The 23,774-nt window shown below is 33.7% G+C and overlaps 1 protein-coding gene across 1 annotated transcript; it reads right to left on the bottom strand.

Moving 5' to 3' along the window:
- Nucleotides 1-269: 269 nt before the first annotated feature.
- Nucleotides 270-23,474, bottom strand: LOC148938920 (uncharacterized). Its single transcript, XM_089107438.1, has 7 exons — nucleotides 23,434-23,474; nucleotides 21,518-21,680; nucleotides 18,193-18,406; nucleotides 16,849-17,042; nucleotides 13,469-13,553; nucleotides 7,069-7,266; nucleotides 270-927 (listed from the first exon to the last, which is right to left on the bottom strand). The coding sequence occupies exons 1-7, from the start codon at nucleotides 23,472-23,474 to the stop codon at nucleotides 815-817; spliced, it is 1,008 nt and encodes a 335-aa protein (XP_088963564.1). The 3' UTR covers nucleotides 270-814.
- Between the last annotated feature and the right edge of the window lie 300 nt (nucleotides 23,475-23,774).

The following is a 23,774-nucleotide window of genomic DNA, read 5'->3' as shown; positions in this document are numbered from 1 at the left end:
TACTTGAACCCTTAAGGAGCCAACTTAACCGAATCTGTAAGTAGATAGGGAAGCAAGGCTGTATCCAGGGAGGGAGTAGGGGGTTTGAACCCACCCCCCGCCTCTGTAACGTTTGTCTGACTCGTAAAAACTTAACAAAATGGATATAAACAAATGCGTTTCTTTTAGTATTTTGTGTAGCCCCCCCCCCCCCCCCCAAGAAAAAAAAATCCTGGATACATCCCTGTAAAGATGGATTACAAATTAGAAGATTTATGTGACTGATTTAGATTTTTAATGCATTAGTTGTCGAATAGAAAAACGTCCGATTTTTTTTCATGTGCTGTATTCATTTAAAAATATTAAATACGTACATTTTGAATATAATTGGTCCCTTAGATTTAAAAAAATGTGTTTAGCGCAAAAAAATATGCGTTATTTCTAATGTTTTTTAATTAATATTTTTCCTGGGAATATATTGATTTTAAAAAGTTCAGTTTCTTTTTCGCTATCAACCCTCATTCCCAATGAAAGAAAAATGAAAAATGAATTAAAATAGAATCCTTTGCATTGAACTCTGAAGGATTAATTAAAATAAAAAGAGAGTACAGATTAATTACAGAATAAATTAAATTTATCTAGGTTTTTATAAGTAGCTTTAGCCTCTTTCTCGGAAGGCTTCTTTTTTCTTTTTTTTTTTTACCAAACTAACATAAGTTACTAGTTCCCAATAGTAGGATATATTAATCGGTTTCAAAGACTTTTGAGACACCTTTAAGTTAACGTGAGACCCATAAATAATAGTAAATATTTATCAAGGAACGAATGGAGTTGGTCATTCATTGCCAGAAATCGGCTCCATTAGTGCTTCAGGTACTTGTTTTTCTGGGTCATCTGCCGTAGCTGAGCCTCGAAGCGAGAATCCCGCAAATATAAAAAGAAGAGCACCTGAACAAAAAAGTGGCATTAAAAGTGACATCAGCGCAGAGGCGGTTTTAGAGCAGGGACAGAGAGGGCATTTGCCCTGAGCACAAACTTTCAAATAGATAACCTAACGTTTATAATCATTTTGTAATTTTTGGAATGTTACTTTTATTGAAATAAAGTAGAGGTCGCAGTTAACAAGTGAAAATAATACAGAAAGTGCGAACCAACATAATTCAATTTAGAGCTTTGATAAACATGCGGATATCAAAATACACGGTACTTGTGTATTATATAAAACACACTCGAGAAGGGAAGTTTGGTGACAATAAAATATAATGAAAATAGAATGCTTTATTAGCACAATTGTTAAGGTCATTTGTGATTTACTAAATTGGGAGCTAAGGCGTCGGCTGACCGTCTCAAAGACAAATAAAAGTTCATTTATAACGCGATTCTTGACTTAGTTCATTTTAGTTCATTATTAACGCGATTCTTTAGGACACCGGTTAGTTTGCTTTGACTAGTGATAGAATACAGTGCTCACCATGGATGTTCAAGAATCATTTCATATTTTTGGAAGGGCTACAACACAACTGAGCTGGAAAAAGCAGGTTTCACTCATTTGAAAGTGAACCACAAAAATAATTTTGTCAACCCGGAAACCGGCTCCTCTACTCAAAAAAGAAGAGAGAGTGTGGGGTTCCGCAAAGTAGAGGAACAAACGACACCGAGGTACGTCCCGCCATCATTAACATTGATCTTTAGTAGAGTACATGTGGCGGGCGGCAGTAAAGGTAGAAGACCGATTTCAATGTAATGCGATTCTTGAGGACATTTCTACTTTCTGGGAGCATATTTCCAAGTTGTAGTTTTCACAATTTTGCTAAAAAGTATTCTATTTTCATCATTTTTTTTCATTGGCTTAAATAGCTTTGGATAGGCTAAAATAGGTTAGTTTAAGTGACGTATTTAATATATGATGTGCTTTACCCCACCCCCCTAAGGTTCAAATATATTGCCCAAATTTGTTTCTAAACTATCACATTTTAATCATAATTTTGTTTTATTTCATTAGCATTCACCAAACTTCATTTTTCGAGTGTGTTTTATATTATAGACCAGTACCAAATACACTTCCAAAACGTTCTTTTAAACAAAAAATAAATAAATAATACATTGTACCAACATCGTTCTTTACTTAGGAAGCTCTATTGCGCTGCCTATGATAAAACTTGTCTATTGGTATCTATATTCTACTGTATTTAAACGAACGACTGTATATGTACTAATTTATGTATATATTTTTTTTTAAACAGTTCCACTGCTCCATATTTTTCGTTTTTTTAGTATTTTCACCCTGGGATTTTCTGGCCTGAAAAAAGCGAGCTCGATAGGTAGCGAATTTGGGAAAATTCGTTTAGAGCCGTATTTTTGAAAAAAAAAATCATGTGAGTGATGTCATATTTATATATATTTCAAGGCCATAATTTAAATCATTTTCCACCCAGGAGCGGTCGTGTCGTTTTTAGTATCTAAGACACATGTAAAATTACGCAAGAAAAAAAACGATTTTGCTAAAAAAAAAAACAGCTAAATGAACGGATAAACACAAACAACGGTGGAACAATAGGGATTTTTTCAGCAAAAACAAATGAATATATTAAAAAAATTACATAAAAATACTACCTTTAAAACTAATTTTTTTTTTTTAAGTCCCAGAATCCTCACTTGAACAAAGTTCAATCAGGGCTGACAGATAAAATGAGACGAAACGAGGCAATTCATTCAAGTGAAATAAAAATAATTTGTAACGCGCTCACAATGCTATTCTTCCCTTTTTGGCAGCTAACCTCAAAGGTTTCTTAAAAAGAGGTTCACTGGTATTGACTATTGAGGTTCACAGAGGTTCACTAATTTTTTAATACATTTTGTCAAATTGTTTCTAGTTAAATTTGTGTACAAAACATTGAGTGAATACTGCCTCCTATCCCTATTTAAATAAATTTAGTTATTTACCTTGAGTTTAATTTCTATTGCCTCACGAACAGCCTGGTTTATGCCTAAGTCATTGCTAATAAGGCAGGTTTCTTCAAAAGGTATTTTATGGCTGGGGTTATCAAAAACTTGGCAGCTTAACGCAGAATCAAAAGAAATATTAACAATATTCGAATTTAGGGCTTTGGTTAAGCCATCTTTAAATTGCTGTAGGTGTTTTTCCAAATTCTGGTGGGTTCTACCAACAAAGTAATTGCCGCAGTCACATGGTATTTGATAAATCCCTTTTTGGCGAGTAACTGGGGTTTTATCTTCACCAGAGTTTAGGAAATTCATTACTTCAAAGTTATTAGTAAATACTACATACGGGATAACTGTTTCCAAGAAATGATACTTGCTAAATATCCCGAAAACGCTCGAGAAGTTGGATCTGTTTGATCTGAGAAAAACCGGTTTCCCTTTCGCATTTGGCTATAATTAGCTTAGTCTCAGTGAGAAAAACTACGGTGCAGGTATATTTTAATTAAATATTTAATATACAGAGGTGGTTAAGTAAGGTAAGAGGCTAAGTAAGAGGTGGTTTAATGCGTTCTGGGCGATCTGCTTTCCGTAGTTTTCTTCTGTAGCTTCTATAATTTTGTGAATAAAGTATTATATTTTCATCATGTTTTGGTATATTTCATTATAATTATCCTAACTAATCATTATGATTAAGATAACTTCAATTCTTGAGTGTTTTTGGCATATTTAAATAGCACCTAAAAAATATATCTCTGATAAATTTAGTTCTGCTATGCAGGCTCGTTACTAGCCAAAATGGTTGAGGGGGGGGAGGGGGGAAGAGGTTTTACCGATTGGCTGGTCATTTTTACCGCAAAAAAATTAGCATAATGCCTGGTACGAATACAATATGTAAAATCACTGCATGAGTCGGTAAAATCGCTACATTTACCAACCGAGATTCAAATTTTGGTACATATCATGGCACTATTTAAATACTGTTTATTCAACCAAATGGAAAATTGTGGCACCATCTGTAAAATCACGGCAGGAGTCTGTAAAACTTCTGCATTTACCGACCAAGTTCGAAACTTCTATAGATGACATGTCAGTATTTTCGTGGTCTTTATAGGACCGAACAAACAATTTTAGTGGCGTCGGGAAAACCGTGCCGCGAAGCTCCACAATTTTACCGACTTTTCTTTTCTTACCGAGTGATCAAAAACAATGGGGGGAGGGCTTCCCCCCATACGTGACGGCCCTGCTGCTATGATGTGAGGTTTATAGCAAATGTTTAGGGCACGATTGACGAGAGAAGTTTCAACAGCTCTTTTAACTTTTGGGGGTGAATTTACTTAAAATGGAGATGTTTATTGTTTTGTGCTGGTTTTCTGTAAACAGTAAAATCCAGTTTATTCATGCTACGAATAAATAACACATCTAGATACGGTATTTTATTTGCATTTTCAATTTCCAGAATAAACTGTAAATTCCTTTCATATGTATTAAGGTGATCTAAAAAAAACCTAAGTTTATTTTCCCCATAAGTTCAAAGTTATATTACGTCATCTATGTAACGTCCCCAATAGATATGTTTAAAAAATATTCAAGGTGGATTTTCAAGATGTTTTATGTAGATATTTGCCAGTAATTCTGATAGAGCAACACCCATTGGCAGACCCTTTATTTGTTGATAAAAAGAATTAATGAACTGAAAATAATATTGAATACTTATTATAACGATTAATTAAGATCATTAAAGCCTCACTTTGTTTTATTTTATTTTATTTTATTTTGTTTTATTTTATTTTTCAATAATTGCTCAGATTTTGCCAAATCAATATTTGTATACATAAAAACAATTCAAAAAATACTTACTACTATGTTATCTGATCTACTTATATTTTTAAGTTTTTTCACTAAATCTAACGAATTACTTAAGTAGGAGTTTTGGGAATAAAGCAAAGGTTTGAAGGCTGTACAGAGTCATTTTCTGATATTGGAAGCGGGGGCTTTCATGCATGCAACGAAAGGCCTTAAGGAAATGCCTTGTTTAGGTAATTTTGGCAAACCGTAAAATTTTTGACAAAAGCTACCACGGGAGAAAAATTTATTGTATATTTGTGGGGTGATTTAGGTTTGTCATTTAAGCACGAATAAATTCTGTTGTCATAATCTGTCGTATCTTTGACAACTAGTTAACTGGTTTCGTCTGCTTTAATTATTACAATAGACGGGTCTTTGCGGAGATTAGACAGCATTTTTAGGTCGTGCAAATTTTCTGGTGTCATATTAGTAGAAGACTTGACTTTTTTTTGGCTGTTGTGAAGGGTATCTGTAAGACAAGGTATCTATAACAACTATAGAAAAAGGCATGGAACAAGGAACAGCCAAAATCACATTGAACTGCAAAGGAAAACGTTGCACAACGATATCTCGGAGGTGGGCTCACAAGTATGTCTGTCGCATGTCTATCATTCCTGAATCAACTAGAAATGGCAATTTTTTCTGAATTGCCAGTTTTTTTAAACGCGTTTTTAGTTTTTGGTTACTATGGACCAACGTTCGTTCATTAATAGGTTGTGGTTACCACTGCAACCATGATATGTCCAACCTGAGAAAATCTTATAATTATACTTCTTTGGTAAAGAGCCTGAAGGTGCTACACATGGAACATACATTTTCTATTATATTTACATTTACGTTTTATATTTACATTTTACATTTTTCAATTATATTTACATTTTCTATTATATCTATTATTGTTTACATTTAAATATATTTACGGCTTATAAAGTTATGTTTTACCACAGGTGAGTGGTAGCACGAGTCTCCTTAAAAAATAATATGGAACCGAGCTCCGATGTCTATTACCTTCTCCAAAGACTCTATTCGAATCCTGTTACATACGTAATTTAAGCTCTACTTAGAAATAATAGACATCCTAAAACGAAATAGAAGCAGGACTCCTTGGGAGCCCATTAGCAGCTAAACTTACTTACCAATTATGAAGAAACCTGGATAGAGAGAAAAGGAGTCTCCTCGGAAGCCAAGGAGCCTTCGGAATTACCAACCTGATATTTTTTTTCTGATATTCACGTACGTAAGATAAGCTGTAAATACTAATAACATTGAGTTTTGAGCAGAGAAGGAGCAAGGCCCGTTAATCCTATTACCTACTTCGAAGGATCTATTTTTTTATTCAGTTACATACTTTATATTTTACTTATTAATAAGGGGAGTGGGATGGGTGAGATGTTCTGAAAAGTTATATCTTTTTTAACCATGTAAAACTTTTACATTGTGTTAGATATTGAGTTTGGACATGGCTTTCGCAGCTAAAAGAAAATATCTTTTTGAAAGCATCATTACAAAATGTGTCAGAAGATTTCGCTTTTAACCAGTTTTGTTCAAGCTTTCTACTGTAATAATAGCTAACGAGGAAGCTTTTTAAAACTGAGATATTGGTTTGTCTTTGGTTAGTTACGTAATTTAAAAACACTACTTAGGAGCTCATTTGATGTTTCGAATCCTGGAAGGCTCCTTTTATTTTCAATTATATATTGATCAAAATAATTATATTCCAATATTTGTTCCATTTTCATTCCATTTATTTTCAAAAATAATTATATTTATAATTACCCATTAATTATATGAAAGTCAGGATGAGAATAAGCAAGGCTCTTTGATGGCCAATTTCCTGGTTCAAAGGCTCCATTAATTTTCAGGTATATTAAGCAATTTCAGTTTTAAAAACTAATAGCACAGAAGCCTGTGTGAAGAAAGAAGGAGCCTGTGTGGCTCCACGGAATCCTGTTATCTGCTTCAAGAGCTCCACAAAGGTACAAGGCACTTGAATTCCTATTAAATACTTCAAAGGATCCGTTAATTTTCCGTTCACCTAATAATATAATTTAAGTTTAATTACTCGTTACTGGGGAAGTAAGTCTCAATGGAATCCTAAAAGCTGCTTCAAAGGCTCCTTCTTTTCTCTGTCATACTTGTTTGTCTATACATATAGAATTTAAGTTTCGACTACTCATTATATGGAGGCCAGGATGGAAAAGGAGTAAGGCTCCTCAAGACCTATCGGCTACTTCAAAGGCTCCAATAAGACTCGATTTATTTTCTGTTATTTTTAGCTACTGTAATTTTTGTTTTACTTACTAATGATATAGAATCCGGGGTAAAGAAGGAGTAAGGCTCCACGGAAGCCCATTAGCTGCTTCAAAGGCTCCACAATCACGGGCAAATTTCCTCCAATGTTGTTCATAATAAACAAGAAAACCCCAATTGTGGTTGAGCTCATATAGGAAGGTAGTACTTCTACTAGGACAGCAAACAAAATTCCAAACCACGTCTCAGCTAAAACCAAAAAGTATATATTAATTACTTGAATAATTTTTAGACTTAATAGCAAAATATAGACTAATTTTTCGATGCATCTTTTTATTGTCCATGTCAGCCAGCCTTCCTGCGAGGGGGGCTTTGAATAGCCTGTGATGGAGGAGCATGCGCAACTGTTTTGACCCCAGGCGGATTGGTGTTGTAGTGAGTTGCTAGCGTTAGTAGTACTAAATACTATATGAAACAGGAATATGCTATATTCAATCAAATATTAGGGGAGAACACAAACTACGATCATACAATGGCTCTAAAATTTTACACGTAGGCTACATTAAGTAGAGAGTTGTGGTGTATACCAGGCAAGGAAGCAAAAAATTGTATATAGGTGGGACATAATATGCTACTGAAGAAAATAGTCATCTAAGTCAGTTTGGCAGTTTTGATCCCATCGCATACAAAAAATAAAAATAAAAAATATATACAAGCACAATTTAGTAGGGTGCTTGAGCATACACATACAACGCCATAATCATAGGCAGCGCAATAGCGCTACCTAAGTAAAGAACGATGTTACAACTATGTATTTTTTTTTCTCCATACCCGGGCAATTCGTATCGAAGGAGTTGTCGTAAAAACTTCGAAAAGGGCTCATTCGATTGAAAATTGGAGTGGCTCGTGCCCTTTTTAATAGTCGAAAGTGATTGGTGGGCAACTAGCCCCCGCCCACGCCCATCAGTCCCCAAAACACATCCAATCAAAATTTTGAGATAACCATTTTGTTCAGCGTAGTTGATTTCCAGATAGAAAATATGTTTTTGAGGAGGACACTCCCCCACAACCCTTGGGGCGAGGGTTTTAAGTTATGCCCTTAGGGCATATAAGAACGATGTTGGCACAACGTATTATCAATTATTGTTTTCCTTTAGAGCAGGGCACTTCGTATCGAAGAAATTGTCGCAGAAACTTCGAAAAGGAATCATTCAATTGGAAATTGAATTGGCTTGTGCCCTTTTGAATAGTCGAAAGTGATTGAAAGGTAACTAGAACCTCGTTCTGACCCCCCTTTTCCCGAAACACATCCGATCAAAATTTTTAAATACTTAGTTTGTTCAAAATTACTCTTTTCCTGATATATATGATGTTTTTGAAGACGACACTCCCACACAGCCATGATGCAAACAGTTGTAAACTCTGCCATGGGGACATATGAGGTCTTTATAGAAGGTGGTAGCATAAAAATTTAGAAAAGGGCTCATTCGCTTGGAAGTTCAAAGGGCTAGTGCCCTTTTTAATAGTCGAAAGTGATTGGAGGGCAACTAACCCCCCTCTCACACCCACCTTTTCCCCAAACACACCCAATCAAACATTTGAGATAGTCATTTTATTCAAGCTAGTTTTAAGTTTTGTAAATTAGGTCTTTGAGGATGACAACCCCCTCATAGCCCTCAGGGCAAGGGTTGTAAGTTAAGCCCTGAGGGCATATAAGATTTTTATAGAACGCGTTGTCGTAGAAACTTCAAAAAGGGCTCATTCGATTGGAAATTGAAATGACCAGTTCCATTTTTAATAGTCGAAAGTGATTGGAAGGTAATTAGCCCCCCTCTCACACCCACCTTTTCCCCAAACACACCCAATCAAACATTTGAGATAGTCATTTTATTCAAGCTAGTTTTAAGTTTTGTAAATTAGGTCTTTGAGGATGACAACCCCCTCACAGCCCTCAGGGCAAGGGTTGTAAGTTATGCCCTGAGGGCACATAAGAACGATGTTGGCACAATGTATTATTTATTATTTTTTTCCTTTAGAGCAGGGCACTTCGTATCGAAGAAATTGTCGTAGAAACTTCGAAAACGAATCATTCAATTGGAAATTGGAGTGGCTTGTGCACTTTTTAATAGTCGAAAGTGATTGGAGGGCAACTAACACCCCTTCCAGGCCCACCATTTCCCGAAACACATCCAATGAAAATTTTTAGATAGCCATTTTGTTCAGCGCAGTTGATTTCCAGATAGGAATTATGTTTTTGAGAAGGACACTCCCCTACAGCCTTCAGGGCAAGGGTTGTAAGTTATGCCCTGGGGGCATATGAGGTTTTTATAGAAGGCGTTGTCGTAGAAACTTCAAAAAAAGCTCATTCGATTGGAAGTTCAAAGGGCTAGTGCCCTTTTTAATAGTCGAAAGTGATTGGAGGGCAACTAACACCCCTCTCACACCCACCTTTTCCCCAAACACACCCAATCAAACATTTGAGATAGTCATTTTATTCAAGTTAGTTTTAAGTTCTGTAAATTAGGTCTTTGTGGATAACAGCTCTCTCACAACCCTCAGGGCAAGGGTTGTAAGTTATGCCCAGGGTGTATAAGGTTTTTATAGAACGCTTTGTCGTAGAAACTTCAAAAAGGGCTCATTCGATTAGAAACAGAAATGGCTAGTGCCCTTTTTAATAGTCGAAAGTAATTGGAAGGCAACTAACACCCCTTCCACGCCCACCATTTTCCCCAATACATCCGATCAAAACTTTGAGATAGCAATTTTGTTCCACGCAGTTTAAAGTTCAGGAAATTATACCTTTGAGCAGGACACTCCCCCCACAGTCTTCAAGGCAAGGAATATTAGTTATACCCTGGGGGCATGTAAGTTTTTATTGATATCTCTGGCGTAGAAACTTGAAAAAGGGTTCATTCGATTGGAAATTCGAAGTTCTAGTGCCCTTTATAATAGTCGAATGTGATTTGAGGGCAACTAACCCCCCTGTCTCGCCCTTTTCCCAAAACACATCTAATCAAAGTATTGGGATAGCCATTTTGGTCAGAGTTGTTGATTTCCAGATAGAAATTATGTCTTTGAAGAGGACACTCCTCCACAGCCCTCAGGGCAATTGTTTTAAGTTATGCCCTGTGGACATATAAAGTTTTTATAGAACGCGTTGTCGTAGAAACTTCAAAAAGGGCTCACTCGATTGAAAATTGAAATGGCTAGTGCCCTTTTTAAGTCGAAAGTGATTGAAGGGCAACTAACCCCCCTCTCACGCCCACCATTTCCCCAAATACATCCAATCATAATTTTGAGATACCATTTTGTTCAACGTAGTCGACGGTTCTGGAAATTAGATGTTTTTGGATGATAACCCCATCAGAGCCTTCAGTTCAAGGTTTGAAAGTTATGCCCTGGGGGCACATAAGGTTTATATAGAAAGTTGTCGTAGAAATTTCAAAAAGGGCTCATTTGATTGGAAATTCAAATGATAGAAAATGATAGGAAATGATAGAAAATAATCAATGTCGGCTCTTTTGTCCGTATTATATATATATATATATATATATATATATATATATATATATATATATATATATATATATATATATATATATATATATATATATATATATATATATATATATATATATATCGTTGTTGCAGCCACTAGTAGAGGGCGAAACTTGGCCCATAGTAGCCCAAAATTATTTATGTTTTGAAAAAAAATCTAATCGAAATAAAAAGTACACCATTGGTATTGCCATGGCCGAAAACTAAATACATGAAACTGAATGTGCATGGTCAGTTTAATATACATATACTGATATTTAGTAATCAAAATGTTAATATTATTTGATTTATTGAAGTTATAAAAGTAAAAACATGTATATTTTTTTCCGTAAAGTGCAAATTATGTTCTGGCCTGGGGAAGGCATAGGGGTTTTGAGGCCAACTTATGTTAATTTCTGCTCGTTTTGAGTTTTTACTCGGTTATTTATTGTAATTTCTGTTCGTTTTGGGTTTCATTTATTTACCAATGCTGATTTGTGGTAGTTTCACGCTTGGTAGATTATTTGATTTTATTTTTGCTCTTTTTTGTTTAATTGAGTTCTTTACTTTTCTTTGCAAACTTATTTTGTGAAAAAGTTGTTTTAATTAATACACATATAAAAGGGTGCAAGTGGGATAGTGAAAAAAAAATGAGAAAGGAAACAACAGTTTACGAAAATTAGACAAAGTTGTTTAAATATCTGGCAGCAAAAAGCAAGATGAAATTAATAAAATTGGCAAGTCAACGAATAATCATTTTCATGGGTATTTCTGAATGAATTTGAATCAAGGTCGATTTATTCACTAATTAGGCCAGCTAATTAACACAGTTTTGATTGTGCGTTCAATTGTTTATAACCTATTTTACCATTTTTAGCGTTTCTTAGGCATAATTTCTAAAATTACTCACATTCTTCACTGTTTATTAACACAAATTTAGTTCCTTTTAATTCTTTGGAGTTTATGTGATTAATATTTCTTATTTATTCAGCTTTATTATATGGTATCCTTCTGCACTAAGATTAATGTCTTAATTTCAGGCATTGTCTTCTCAATTCGACCCATTTTCTTAATTCGTCTATTTTTTCAATATCGAGTTGAGTTATTTCCAGGTCAGTCAAAAATGACAAGTCTCGTTAATTTTAAATCCCAGCGATCGGAGAATAATTATAATTCTATTTCAATAAAGCGGGAAAATAGAAGAAAGAAGCAATAATATAGAAAGGAAAACAATAAACGTACCCCTCCCCCTATATTTTGAAAAATACATTATACCCCCCCCCCCCTCCCACTCTCCCTCAATAAAAAACAAAAAGATAGTGTCATTGAAACGACAATCCATCTTTAAAAGTTAAATTAGGGGGTATTGGTGACAACCTTCTCGTGGTGCTCCTGAGAGTAGTGCTATTTGTGCTCCTGAGCACAAATAAAGGTTATCCTGCTACGCTAAAAATATAAATTGCCTACTGTAACAGAACTAATATTATTAACCATTAACATATTATTAGGTGTGCTAATGCACAACTGTGGACGGAGGGTCACATCAGTGATTCTCCGCCCTCCTTTTTGCGCCCTCCTTTTTTTGTTGGAGTCTCTTTGGAAGCTTTAGTATATGCTTTGAATGAAAATGCTGTTGGACCTTTAGATTTTAACAAGAAAATCCAGTATATTCAAAAACTATTGTATAAGCTTGACGGTTTAATTCAATAAAATAGAGAATTTAATCTAATAATTCAGTTTCACTTCCACTATCACAGCATACTAATTATTTGTCTCGCAGGTCACCAGTGTCTTAAACCATTATCCACAGAAGTCTTTTGGCCATTTTGAAATCAAAAAGAATATACAGAGGATTCTAACTGAGCCAGAATAAAAATTTTGAGCCAGAATGAAAAGGAATAGAAATTTATTCTAGAAAATGGATATTATAGAAATTTACAATGAATGAATTATTATGAAATACAAATATAATTATATGAATTATAATTATATATGCATGAATTATAATTCCACCTACATGGAATTTCGTTTGATAGATAGTCAATCATCCATCCATCCTAGGCCAGATTTAAGTTCCAATTCTATGAGCCATTTAAAGTCCTTTGGAGACCCGAAATAAAATACTTTCTAAGATTTATGACTGATTATGTCCACAGGACTTTCAGGCGATTCAGGGAAACAGAGAATGTACATATTATATGAGCTTTGCCTACTGGGAGAGCCCACAGGAACTACAATGGGGATAACTGAGATTTCTTGGCTGACTCATGGCGGATAATGTCCACTGGACACCGTATGCAAAACGGAGGAGCTGAATTCGCTTAGACTCACAGGTAAACAAGGGAAATAAGCCTAATAGGGTCTGCTTGCTTAGAGTCTTATGGGGGCTACCGAGTTTTGGAATTGAAACCACAATGACCCACAAGTCCCCTGAACTCGCAGGCGAACGAGGAGACCTACAGTTTTCATTCTGTTTCAACTTCAGAGGTAACAACAACAAAAAAGAAATAGTTAATATTTTGTAGCTTATTGTGTGCGAAAGCACAGGATGGTTGGTCCCCAGCCCCCCATTGCACCTCCTGGCTGAAGGGTCAAGAAACGGAGATCAGTACCGTCGGTAGGGATTGTAAAGTCCAATGCCGTATTATTTACCTTTTTTTACCTTTTATATCCCTTTTAATCAACCGATAAAAAACAAATATTTTAATCGGAATCATAACGCTCTTGTTTGTTACAAATAAAAGATATAATATTGTCTGAAAACTTTAAATCCTTCATGTTTTTAGCAAAAGAAATAGCAAAAGTTAAGGAGCATTCCAAAGAAACAAAGAAGTACATAGATGATAGAGGATTAACTATAAGCAATAAGAGACGATAAGCAACCATAAGAAAATCAATATAAAATAAAACTTACCAAAAATATAAGAAATTAGTAAAGATATAAACGTATATGGCGCGGGCAGAAGTAGAACACCAATAGCAAAGGGAGCAGCCAATAGCTAAAAAAAATTATTTCAGCTTTTATTCCAAATCGAATAAATGTTTATGCCATAATAGATTCACTTATTTTAAAAGACTACATAAAGAACTAAAAAGTGGCTTGAGACAACAGATAATTAGCTGTTGCTTGTTTTTAAGTACTTTTTTTTTTATCCGAAGAAACACTATGTTGAATAATACCAATTAAAAAGTAATTCTTCTTTAGTTCCGACTTGATACTATTTTTTTCGTCCTGAGAAACAAGAAAATATATATCAATTTGATTTCTGAAAAGTTTCATTTTGAATTTTAACAATCATCCCAAATTCTAAATTAGGATTCTTATGCTAGAAAATTTGGATTATTTCCTACTTTTTGCGGATCGAAGAATGTAAACCTCCAACATTTTTTTTTTTTGTGGAAAATCAATACGAGTCAAGGGTTTATCAAGGATTTTTGTTCAGGGGGGGGACAAAATTTCAGAGGGAGGGAATTTAAATCCCGTTCCCCCTTCCCCCATGGATAACACCTTCCCCTTTATGGAGAGAAGTTCCCCTTTAACACAAAAGTGAGTCATTATTTGTTTACCAACACGAGATAAAGCATTTGGCTTCAAAATTGGACTTTTTCTATCGGATCAAAATTTGGATCCGTATGGACAAACTCGGGAAGGGAGTTGTCCTTGAGGGAGTAACACTAGAGGGAAGGGAGGGGGGTGTAGTGAGGCTAAATATTGTCTATATCTTAATTTTTAAGTGTTGGGGTAAGATGAAAGGCAAAGTCTCAATGAGCTTCAACACAGTCACTTGTTAACAAAGAAGAATGTAAGGACTAGAAGGAGGTTAAGTGCAAATAAAAAAAACACATGCAACATTATGTCAATAAAAAAAATAAAAAAATAAATAAAGAATAAACCCCGTCAGATGACAAGCTTGAAAAATGACATACAATAAATAAATATAATGTCTGGGTCTGAATAATCCTTTTTATTGTAAAAATAATACATACAGTTTTTAAAAACTTGTTTTCAAAATAAACTAAAAAGTGGAAAATTATTTTTTCTCCAAAATCTGTGAATTTAAGTTTCTTATCTTGTAGAGCAATTTTGTCTCTAACAAGGGAAAAACGCATCAGTAGGTCGGACACCGAATCAGTTAACCCAAACCTTACTAATAAACATCCCTGAGGATTGACAAAGAAAATATATTGCTGTTTTTGACTATAAAGAACTCGCCATGGAAAATATGTTCATGTAGGTTACATATTAATAAGGATGTGGTTAAATTAGCTTCTCTTTTAAGCAGTCAAAGTATTTTTACCGTTTTGCGCCAAAGAGTAAGAGTAATTTATAAGAGTGGGAAATTACACTTGGTGTCAACAAAAAAAAAGACTATCAACGCCATCTAGCATTTGGCGACACTTCTTTAAGCTTTTTAATGATTATTCTGTCAGGAACTGATATCAGAATCTTATTACAAGCCTAATTTTACCAATTACACTAATTAAATTAAATATTGTTATTGTAACACTGAAAAAAGTGTCAAGTGTCACCAAACGCTAGACAGTGGTAATAGTTTTTTTGATAGATGGTCACCAGTTCCACTCTTATAAATTATTCATACTCTTTGGTTTTAGCCCTATCATTGATTTTTGTTCTTTAAGAATTTACTTTTGGAATGACAAAATTATAAACCAACCAAATGTTTTGAACCTAACACCTAAAATAACTCAAAATACAGAAATAACCGATATGGCTTCTGAATCCTCAAGAAATTGTATGCAAGAAATAGAATGGTATATAGAACATGGTAATTGTAAAATAAACTATGGCATAAGACAAAGGGTGCAATGCCTAGCAGGCTGGCGTAGGCTGCAACTAGTATATGGGCTGTAATAGCCTAGTACAGGCTGCAGTGAACCCAAGCTATAGGCAATTTATTGCGAGTTTGACATAAAGAAGGAGCACAAATTTTATTTGTGCTCACACTTTTTTTTGCACAATAACACTTTTTGGCACAATAACACTTTTTGGCACAATAAAATATGGCACAATAAAATACCTCACAAATAATTTTGTAATAACACATAAAAAAAATCACAAATAAAATAAAATAATTTTGGCACAATAAAATATGTTTAAGAAGTACGAAATATCTTTGAAAATTGTGCAATACCAAAAAGTTAATCAAAAATAGAATGCTTGGTATACACCCGAAATAAAATAAATATAAGTCCGAAATTCAGCCCCATTATTAGAAACCAGAAGAAGTCCTATATCTTGGATTGGAGTTCTCAATTTGGAACTCCTTGTATTTCTACTTTCATATGCCAACGAAACATATTCCTGCATAAGAGCAATAAAAACATCATAAAGAAACTTCATAAGCGAATCTATGAAGCTTTATGAAGACTTAAATATACTTCATGAATTTTCATAAAAAAAACTTCAAAGATATAAATGATAGAACTTCAATTGCTACTTTTTAAAAAGAAACTTCATAAAAGAAACTATATGAAGTTTCATGAAGCCTTCATGAAGTTTCACTAAAACTAAAAGAAACTTCAAGAAGTTTCATAAAGAAAACTTCAAAAACGTAATGGAGCCGTCCTAGCCGAGTGGTTAGCGCGCTAGGCTTAAATTCTTAGAGCAGGGGTTCGAGTCCTGGTGTCACTAGTTATTTAGTTTGGAACGTGGGTCAATGGTGTGACTCTGTTAGCTCAGCCATATTCAACCCAGATCTAAATGGGTACCAGGAGAAATCTGGGGGAGGGGGCAAACACGGGAAGCGTCGGATAATTTGCCCCTAACCACGCATTGTATTCCTGGTCGAAACAGAAAATCAGGACATCGGTACCTGCACTACGCAGAACATTGGTCAGCCTGCGAAAAAAGTTTATGTAAAAGTAAGATTATCAATAATTAGGGTTTTAAAAGAAGGTCCATAAACAAAACTATATGAAGTTTTACGATAACTTCATGAAGTTTCATGAAGACTTAATGAAACTACAGGAAGTTTCATAAAAGAAAGTTCAAAAACACTGATGACTAAACTTCAGTAACTAGTTTTTTTCTCTAAGCATTATGTGTCACTTTGTATTGGGAGCTTTTGTATTGGGAGCAAAATTGTTTATTTTCAATGAAGTTTCAACTTCTTAACAAAATTAGCTCCTTCAAGTTTGCTTCAAGTGTATGACAAGAGGGGTCTCCATCCGGAGAGTCAAGGGGCATTGGCTATATAATAATTTTTCAAAATTGTTGGGGGGACAACTGCCCTCCTTGACCCCATTTTTAGCTATTTATTAAAAAAAAAATACCTGACTCAACCCTAGAACCCAGGCTCTGGCATGTAGTCCAACTTTAGAGACAACTCGATCGGACACAAAACCGCCAGCAATTATTCCAAAACTTCCTCCAAATATGGACACAAGTGTCATCCACGTTCCAATATCAACACCAGGGTGATATGTATCATAAAACATTTGTGTGGAATATGCCCAGCAGTAACCAGCTTTAGAAAAAAGAACAAAAAACATATAAACATGTTTATAATATAAATCAGTATTTTTATATAAACACTTTTAAGATATATGTTTAAATATGTATAAATATGCAAAAATCGTAAAAACATGCACATATAAATAACTTCAATACTTTAAATAAAATAAAAATAACTTCAATACTTTGATAGCAAAATACTTTGAATTGAAGTTATCAAGTATTTTGCAGGAGTTTTCAGAGGTTACATCAAGACATGGATGATTGTAAACAGAGAAAAGCCCAGACATATAGTCCAAGTAATTAAGAGGCAAACGTTTAAATGGCTGGGACACGGATGAATGGTAAGAGAATGTATGACTCTCTTTTCGACACATGCGTGTAATGATAGTTTTTGGAAAGGTGTGTCTATCAAGACTGTTAGGCATGCTGATCAAGAATTCAAAAATTGACATAAGACCGTTAGATTGCCTGTAATGAGAGGCATATTCGTATAAATATGTTTTAAAAATGTTTAAAATGTATAAGTATGTAAAATGTGTATAAACATCTAAATATGTATAAAAAATACTAAGAATATGTTTAGGAGGGAAGTGGCAAAACCCTAGTTCGTTTTTAAGTTAAGTCATAGTTTTAATCAAATAATAAATTTATGCTAAATAAATGCCATTATACGGAGCAAACCAGGAATTATAGTTTATAATATATATATATATATATATATATATATATATATATATATATATATATATATATATATATATATATATATATATATATATATATATATATATATAATATATATATATATATATATATATATATATATATATATATATATATATATATATATATATATATATATATATATATATATATATATATATATATATATAATATATATATATATATATATATATATATATATATATATATATATAATATATATATATATATATATATATATATATATATATATATATATATATATATATATAGAAAATAAATAATATTGAATATATAACCTATGGAATACATAAATATAGGAATAATAAATATAGAAAATACATTCTGTGGAATATATAAATATTTATAATGTTTTTATATAATCTAGAAAATAAAGAATAGATTATGAAATAAATAAAAGTGAAGCAAAATAATACCTGTATGCCTGACTGAAGCTGCAGTACATAATAGTAGTATTACTGGACGAAAAAACTGAAATACAACATCCTTAATATTTCTTCGTTTCACTTGTTTTTCTTTACTTGAATCAATCTCACTTGCCCTTCTAGATGGCTCTCGGGCAGTGAACAAAAGCAAAACGGCAATGAGAAAGCCAGGAATACCGCTAATAATATAGGACCATCGCCAGCCCTGAGAAGAAAAAAGTTTTATTGAACTTAAGCGGTTCTTTAGTATAAGGAGTACATCTAACGCAATTTTAAGCACGAATGGAAATGATTAGCTTCCACTAATTACTAATATTGTATATTTAAATTAAACTATATATGACCTATATATAGGAGGGGGGGGGCTCCTCAAAAACTGGGCCAAAAGACAAAAATCCTTCTGATTCTACACAGCCCTAGTAGATAATAGGGTCTGTGCGCAGGTCCTTTTCCATTATACTAGTTTAAGTGGTGAATAATATAGCTCAAATAAACTAAAGTGGGCTAATTTTGCCATTTTTCTTGGAACTTATACAAAAAATAAATTCTTAAAAGGATGCAGCACCTTAAGGAATGGCCCTATCTCGTCCATTTTAAGTTTTTTAGTTTGTGTGATCAAACAATATAGAATTGTTTGACATGGTTGGACATGGGATCCCTAGGATCTAGAGCTTGGACAATGGACAATGGGATCCAGACAATTGGACAATGGAATCCAGAGCTTGAACATGGGATCCAAATAAACGCAGAAAACTAAAAGCAGAAAAAGAAGGGATAATTCCAAATCCACGACATCAGAACATAGGTCGAGGGTAAGACAAGGGTGGAACTACTGCCTTTACAGCTAGATTTTGGCCAGACTTGTTGACTTCCAAATAGCCAGATTTGTTCCACCCTTACAACAATACTACTAACAACTCATCGTAGCACTAAGCTGCCTACGGTCAAAATAACAGCATAGGCTCCACCTATTGCTGCACAAACTCCTCCCCCGGCTCACACTAGAGACAAATTAAACTAACCAATGATAGGAAATATAGAATATAATGAAGGATTTATGCGAAGGGGAGGGGACAAAAAATTTCAGGAAGTTAAAATGAGTTGACAGGTAGATAAATTATTTAAATGTTACCTATATACTATTTATGGTTGAAAACTTAAGTATAGTCTATTCATAATATTGTCCACAGCTCCCTAATTGAAATGCACTGAATTATAAATAACTGTAAGCTTATAAGCGCAAAAAAAAATATGTAAGCTTGCTGTCCCAATTTTAGTGCCAATGGCCAATTTTCGAGATTATTTTTTTTACCAATGAGTAAGGAATGATTCCCTATATTCAATCCCTCTTCCTTTTTTAAGAGGTTTTTATTGATTTTTTATGAGGTTTTTATTTTTATTGATGAATGCTTATTCACCCGCTTCTAGCAACAATCACAAAGATTCCTGTGATTATTTTCTTGTAGTAATGAATAACGAGCAATTCCCTATATTCCATCCTTTTTTAAAGAATTTTGAAGAGGGTTTTGACCACTCCTTTTTGAAGAGGCTTTTACTGAGAAACATCTTTTGATATACATACATTGGACTAGCAACAGATACATTTTATATTGAATATTCTAGCACATTTCAAATATATTTTCGTATTTCAGATTTCTTAGTGTTAACTATTACTATAACTATTACTTAACTATTTTAACATTTGGTTTAATATTGTTTACTTTTATATTAAAGGTCTTTTCAATTTCCTAGCCAAACTAGTATTTTTCTTTTCCTTCGTAGAATATAAAACTCCTGACATGAAACGCAAGTTCAACAAACGCTGGATGTGATACAGGGCTTAAGGACTGGACAGAAATAGTGTTTTTAAGCAAAAAAAGACGGTAATTGTCCTTAGCCCTGTAGCCCGGTATACGGGAGCATTTTACGTCAGCTTTCAAACTAAGAATTGTTTCTAGGTTAATGTTCAATTTGAGCGTTTTTTAGACTGACTTTTCGGTTTGAGAAATTTTGTCAATACGTTGTGGAGACACTTACTGCCTCACTTAATATCTGATGGCTTGACCAAGTAAATTATCTTCACTGAATTTCTGCATTGTAGGCATTTAAATAATTTGCAAAAAATACACCACATTTTATGTGTAAAAGCCAGTTTATCCTTTACACTTATACGCTCTTCAAATACTAGAAGAAAACACTTCATCTGTCAAGCTCTTTAGTCTAGGCGTTCGTTTTAGCTTAGCAAAACAAAACTTTGAATATAAAATTTTGTTTTGTGCAATACACTACATAAAAGGTTGCTTGATTAGAAACCATTGGTTATTTGTTGTGGCCAAGTTTTTGGCCACACTTAGTTCAAATTTTTCGTGATGTTAAAAAAAAAGTATTTCCGAAAATTTTTGTGATCGTTGAAAGAGTTTTGTTTGTCTTAGTAGTTTATAGTTGATCTATTTTAGCGATATACTCTTTTGTGAGTTAAATTACTCAAGAAATTCATAGTTCAAAGAGTTTCCCGTTTACTATTTTTTTAACTGGTTTTTATCTTACGCTAGTTTTATATGAAACAGCCCGCCTAAGTTAGCATTTCCATCAATATTGTCCTCCTTAAAGTTGAAATAAATTTTCGTTTATTTCAATTAATAGCGAATATATATATATATATATATATATATATATATATATATATATATATATATATATATATATATATATATATATATATATTTATATATATATATATATATATATATATATATATATATATATATATATATATATATATATATATTGTCTTTTAACTAAGGTTTTTCTCATATAGACTGTCTTAAATAGACTGCAGACTGTCTACTAGATTTATATTTACGCATTGTACCTACACAAAAAGCTACACTAAAATTTACGCATTGTACAAATCTACACTAGATTTGTACCTACACAAAAAGCTTTCTGCAGATGCATTTTGTAATATTGGCCCTGACCACGGTCTTTTACAGTTCTTTTCTTAGTTTAATTTAATTGCTAGTGTTTGTTGAGTTCTTTTTTGTTTTTCTTTTTTATTATTATGTTTATGATCCACTTGTACTACTTGTTGTCTTGTAGTTGTGGGTAATAAATGATTGATTGATTGATTGATATTTTATGTACCTTTTTTTCTTTTAACTTATTTCGCTTTAAACGTCTGAATAATTGTATATATTAGTTGTTCAATCTAACTGATGCTATTTTCATAGGCAACTGTCTGCCTAGGTTTTTTTTCATCCCACCAAAATACTCAGTAATCTTATCAAAATCGCTTAACATTTGTCTAGATATTTACCATATCTAAGATGTTAGCAGCGGTGATGTAGTTTCCAAAGGCATAGGAAAGACCATATCCAATATAAATTCCTAGATTAATAATACCCATGGCTACACCACGAAGACGATCATCAAAAATATCGTTCACAAGACCAGCTGACACAGGCTGACATGCTGACTCACTAGAATAGAGATAATATTTTTAAAATGAGTAAAAAGGGGGTAAACATTCAGATTTCAAAAAAAAAAAAATATCAATTTCGAAAAACCGGCAAAACTTAATAAAGCAGTACACTTCGAAAGATAAAACACGAAAAATTGTGCAAAAATGAGACTGCAAGTACGAATATTTCCAATTCACATCCGGAACCAGAGCCCTTTACCAACAGAAAAAGGGGGAAGAGGGGGGGAGGTATTAGCTTAACCAAATTAACACAAATACAAAAAAAAACGAGAAAAAATGGTCGACAATTTTTACACATATTATTTCTCCCCCTTTCTTTTTTTAAAGTTTTAGTTTTTTCTTGGAAAGTTCACTGTCTTATTAAAAGTTTTTTTTTATGGAAAGAAAGTATGGTCTAAGAAATTATTGATTTCTAGTGACATGGACCTTTGATCATTTGAAATAACAGGTAAGCGATATCTGTGCTAATATCACTATCGAAGTGAAATATAAAATAGTATAAATAAAATCCCTTTGTTGCAATGTAAATCTTTTATTGCGGTTAAAACAATACGGATTTCACCACAAAATAGGGCATCATTTAAAGCTTTGATGCTCCTAGGCCCAAGTGTTTTGCCACTTCGTTTTTTGCTAGATTTTCGGTGAAGTCCCCAAAAATTCGAGGATTGTGGAAGCACTGAAGAGAACGCAACTAATTAACCAAAAGTTGCGGCTGATAGCACTCCAGCTATGATAGGAAGAAAACAAGGCCTAAAAGAAATTTTAAACAATCCGCTACTTCTTCGCTTCATGATTATTAACTGCATTTTTCACGTCAAAAATCTAATTGCAGATTTATTTTTATTATCATCTGATAGAGTTATCTTAGATTATATTTTTATATTAGTTATTTTTTATTATCTGAAGACTGATGCAAAAGCCCACAGCCAACCGAAGAACTTGGTAGAAGTTAATGACATTGTACAGGCTAAATCTCTGAATCTTTATCTTCCAGTGAAGAAAAAACGAGCATGCCCCCTTCTAAGGAATGCAGAGGAAACAAACAGACAAAGCACTTTATAGTAAAGATGGCGTTTTTTCTTTGCTGTTGACCCACTCTTGTGACCCACTATTCTTGTGACCCACAACTCTTGTGACCCACTATTTCATAGAAAGTCGCTTCTTGTAGCGCGGGCTGTATGGCATAAAATTTTTTTGGACGTATTGCACCATGATAAGCAGTATTTAATACGAACAGTTTCAAATGATACTTTCATACCCAAAAATAGTAAAAAAAAAAAAAAAAAAAAAAAAAAAATCTCCCAGCGGTCCTTGCAGGCTATGGAGAAGTTTTAAATATCCGGAGGAAAAAAAACGAAGGAATAGGACTAATTGAAGTTTTCACTGGCCGAGCCACAGCTTTGATGAATATAACAAAAGATATTCCTCCATCAATCATGTGGAAAAATGAAAAAATATTCGTTCGTTACGAAACGCAACCCAAATTGTGCTTTATCTGCCATGAGGCTAGCCACGAAGCTGAGCACTGCCCAAAAAAAGAAAAACTCGAACTGGAACAGTGGTTGGGAACCAAGAGAACAGTCGATCATTAACAGATCACCCCAATTTCCCCCTACTACCACCAAACCCCACGAATCATCCAAAGCAGCAAAACTTGCGAGGTATCACTCCAGTAGTTCCAAAAACACCTGTTTTTTAAACTCTAGAAATCCAAAAGCTTAACCCGTCACAAGCAGTAGATACAGCCATACAAGCTGTAGGAAGTATGACCAACGACGAGAACACAAACCATACAGAAGCACTTCTGGAAAGTACAGAAAAAAGGATAGCAGAGCCTAAAGGGGAAGTAACTAAAGAGAAATCCAAAGACCGATAGCGAAAAGAAAAGGCACAGACAAGACTGAATGCGGGGCATCAGTCCTTCCTGCCCCAGAAAAGAAAAAGGAAACTCCCAAAAGACAACTAAGCAATTCTTCACTAATAGAAGAAAGTGAGAGGCCTGAAAAGAAAAAAGGGGCAAATAGACCTACAAAGAAATGAACTTGAAGATGGGAACATTGAATTTAAATGGTTTAAAGCAATTAAAGCGGCA

Source organism: Artemia sp. Qi Xiang Cuo, unplaced genomic scaffold (genome assembly GCF_049724085.1).
Source record: "Artemia sp. Qi Xiang Cuo unplaced genomic scaffold, ASM4972408v1 HiC_scaffold_31, whole genome shotgun sequence".
NCBI classification, from domain to species: domain Eukaryota; kingdom Metazoa; phylum Arthropoda; class Branchiopoda; order Anostraca; family Artemiidae; genus Artemia; species Artemia sp. Qi Xiang Cuo.
The sequence above is the reverse complement of the archived record's forward strand: the minus strand, read 5'-3'. Positions and strand labels throughout refer to the sequence as shown.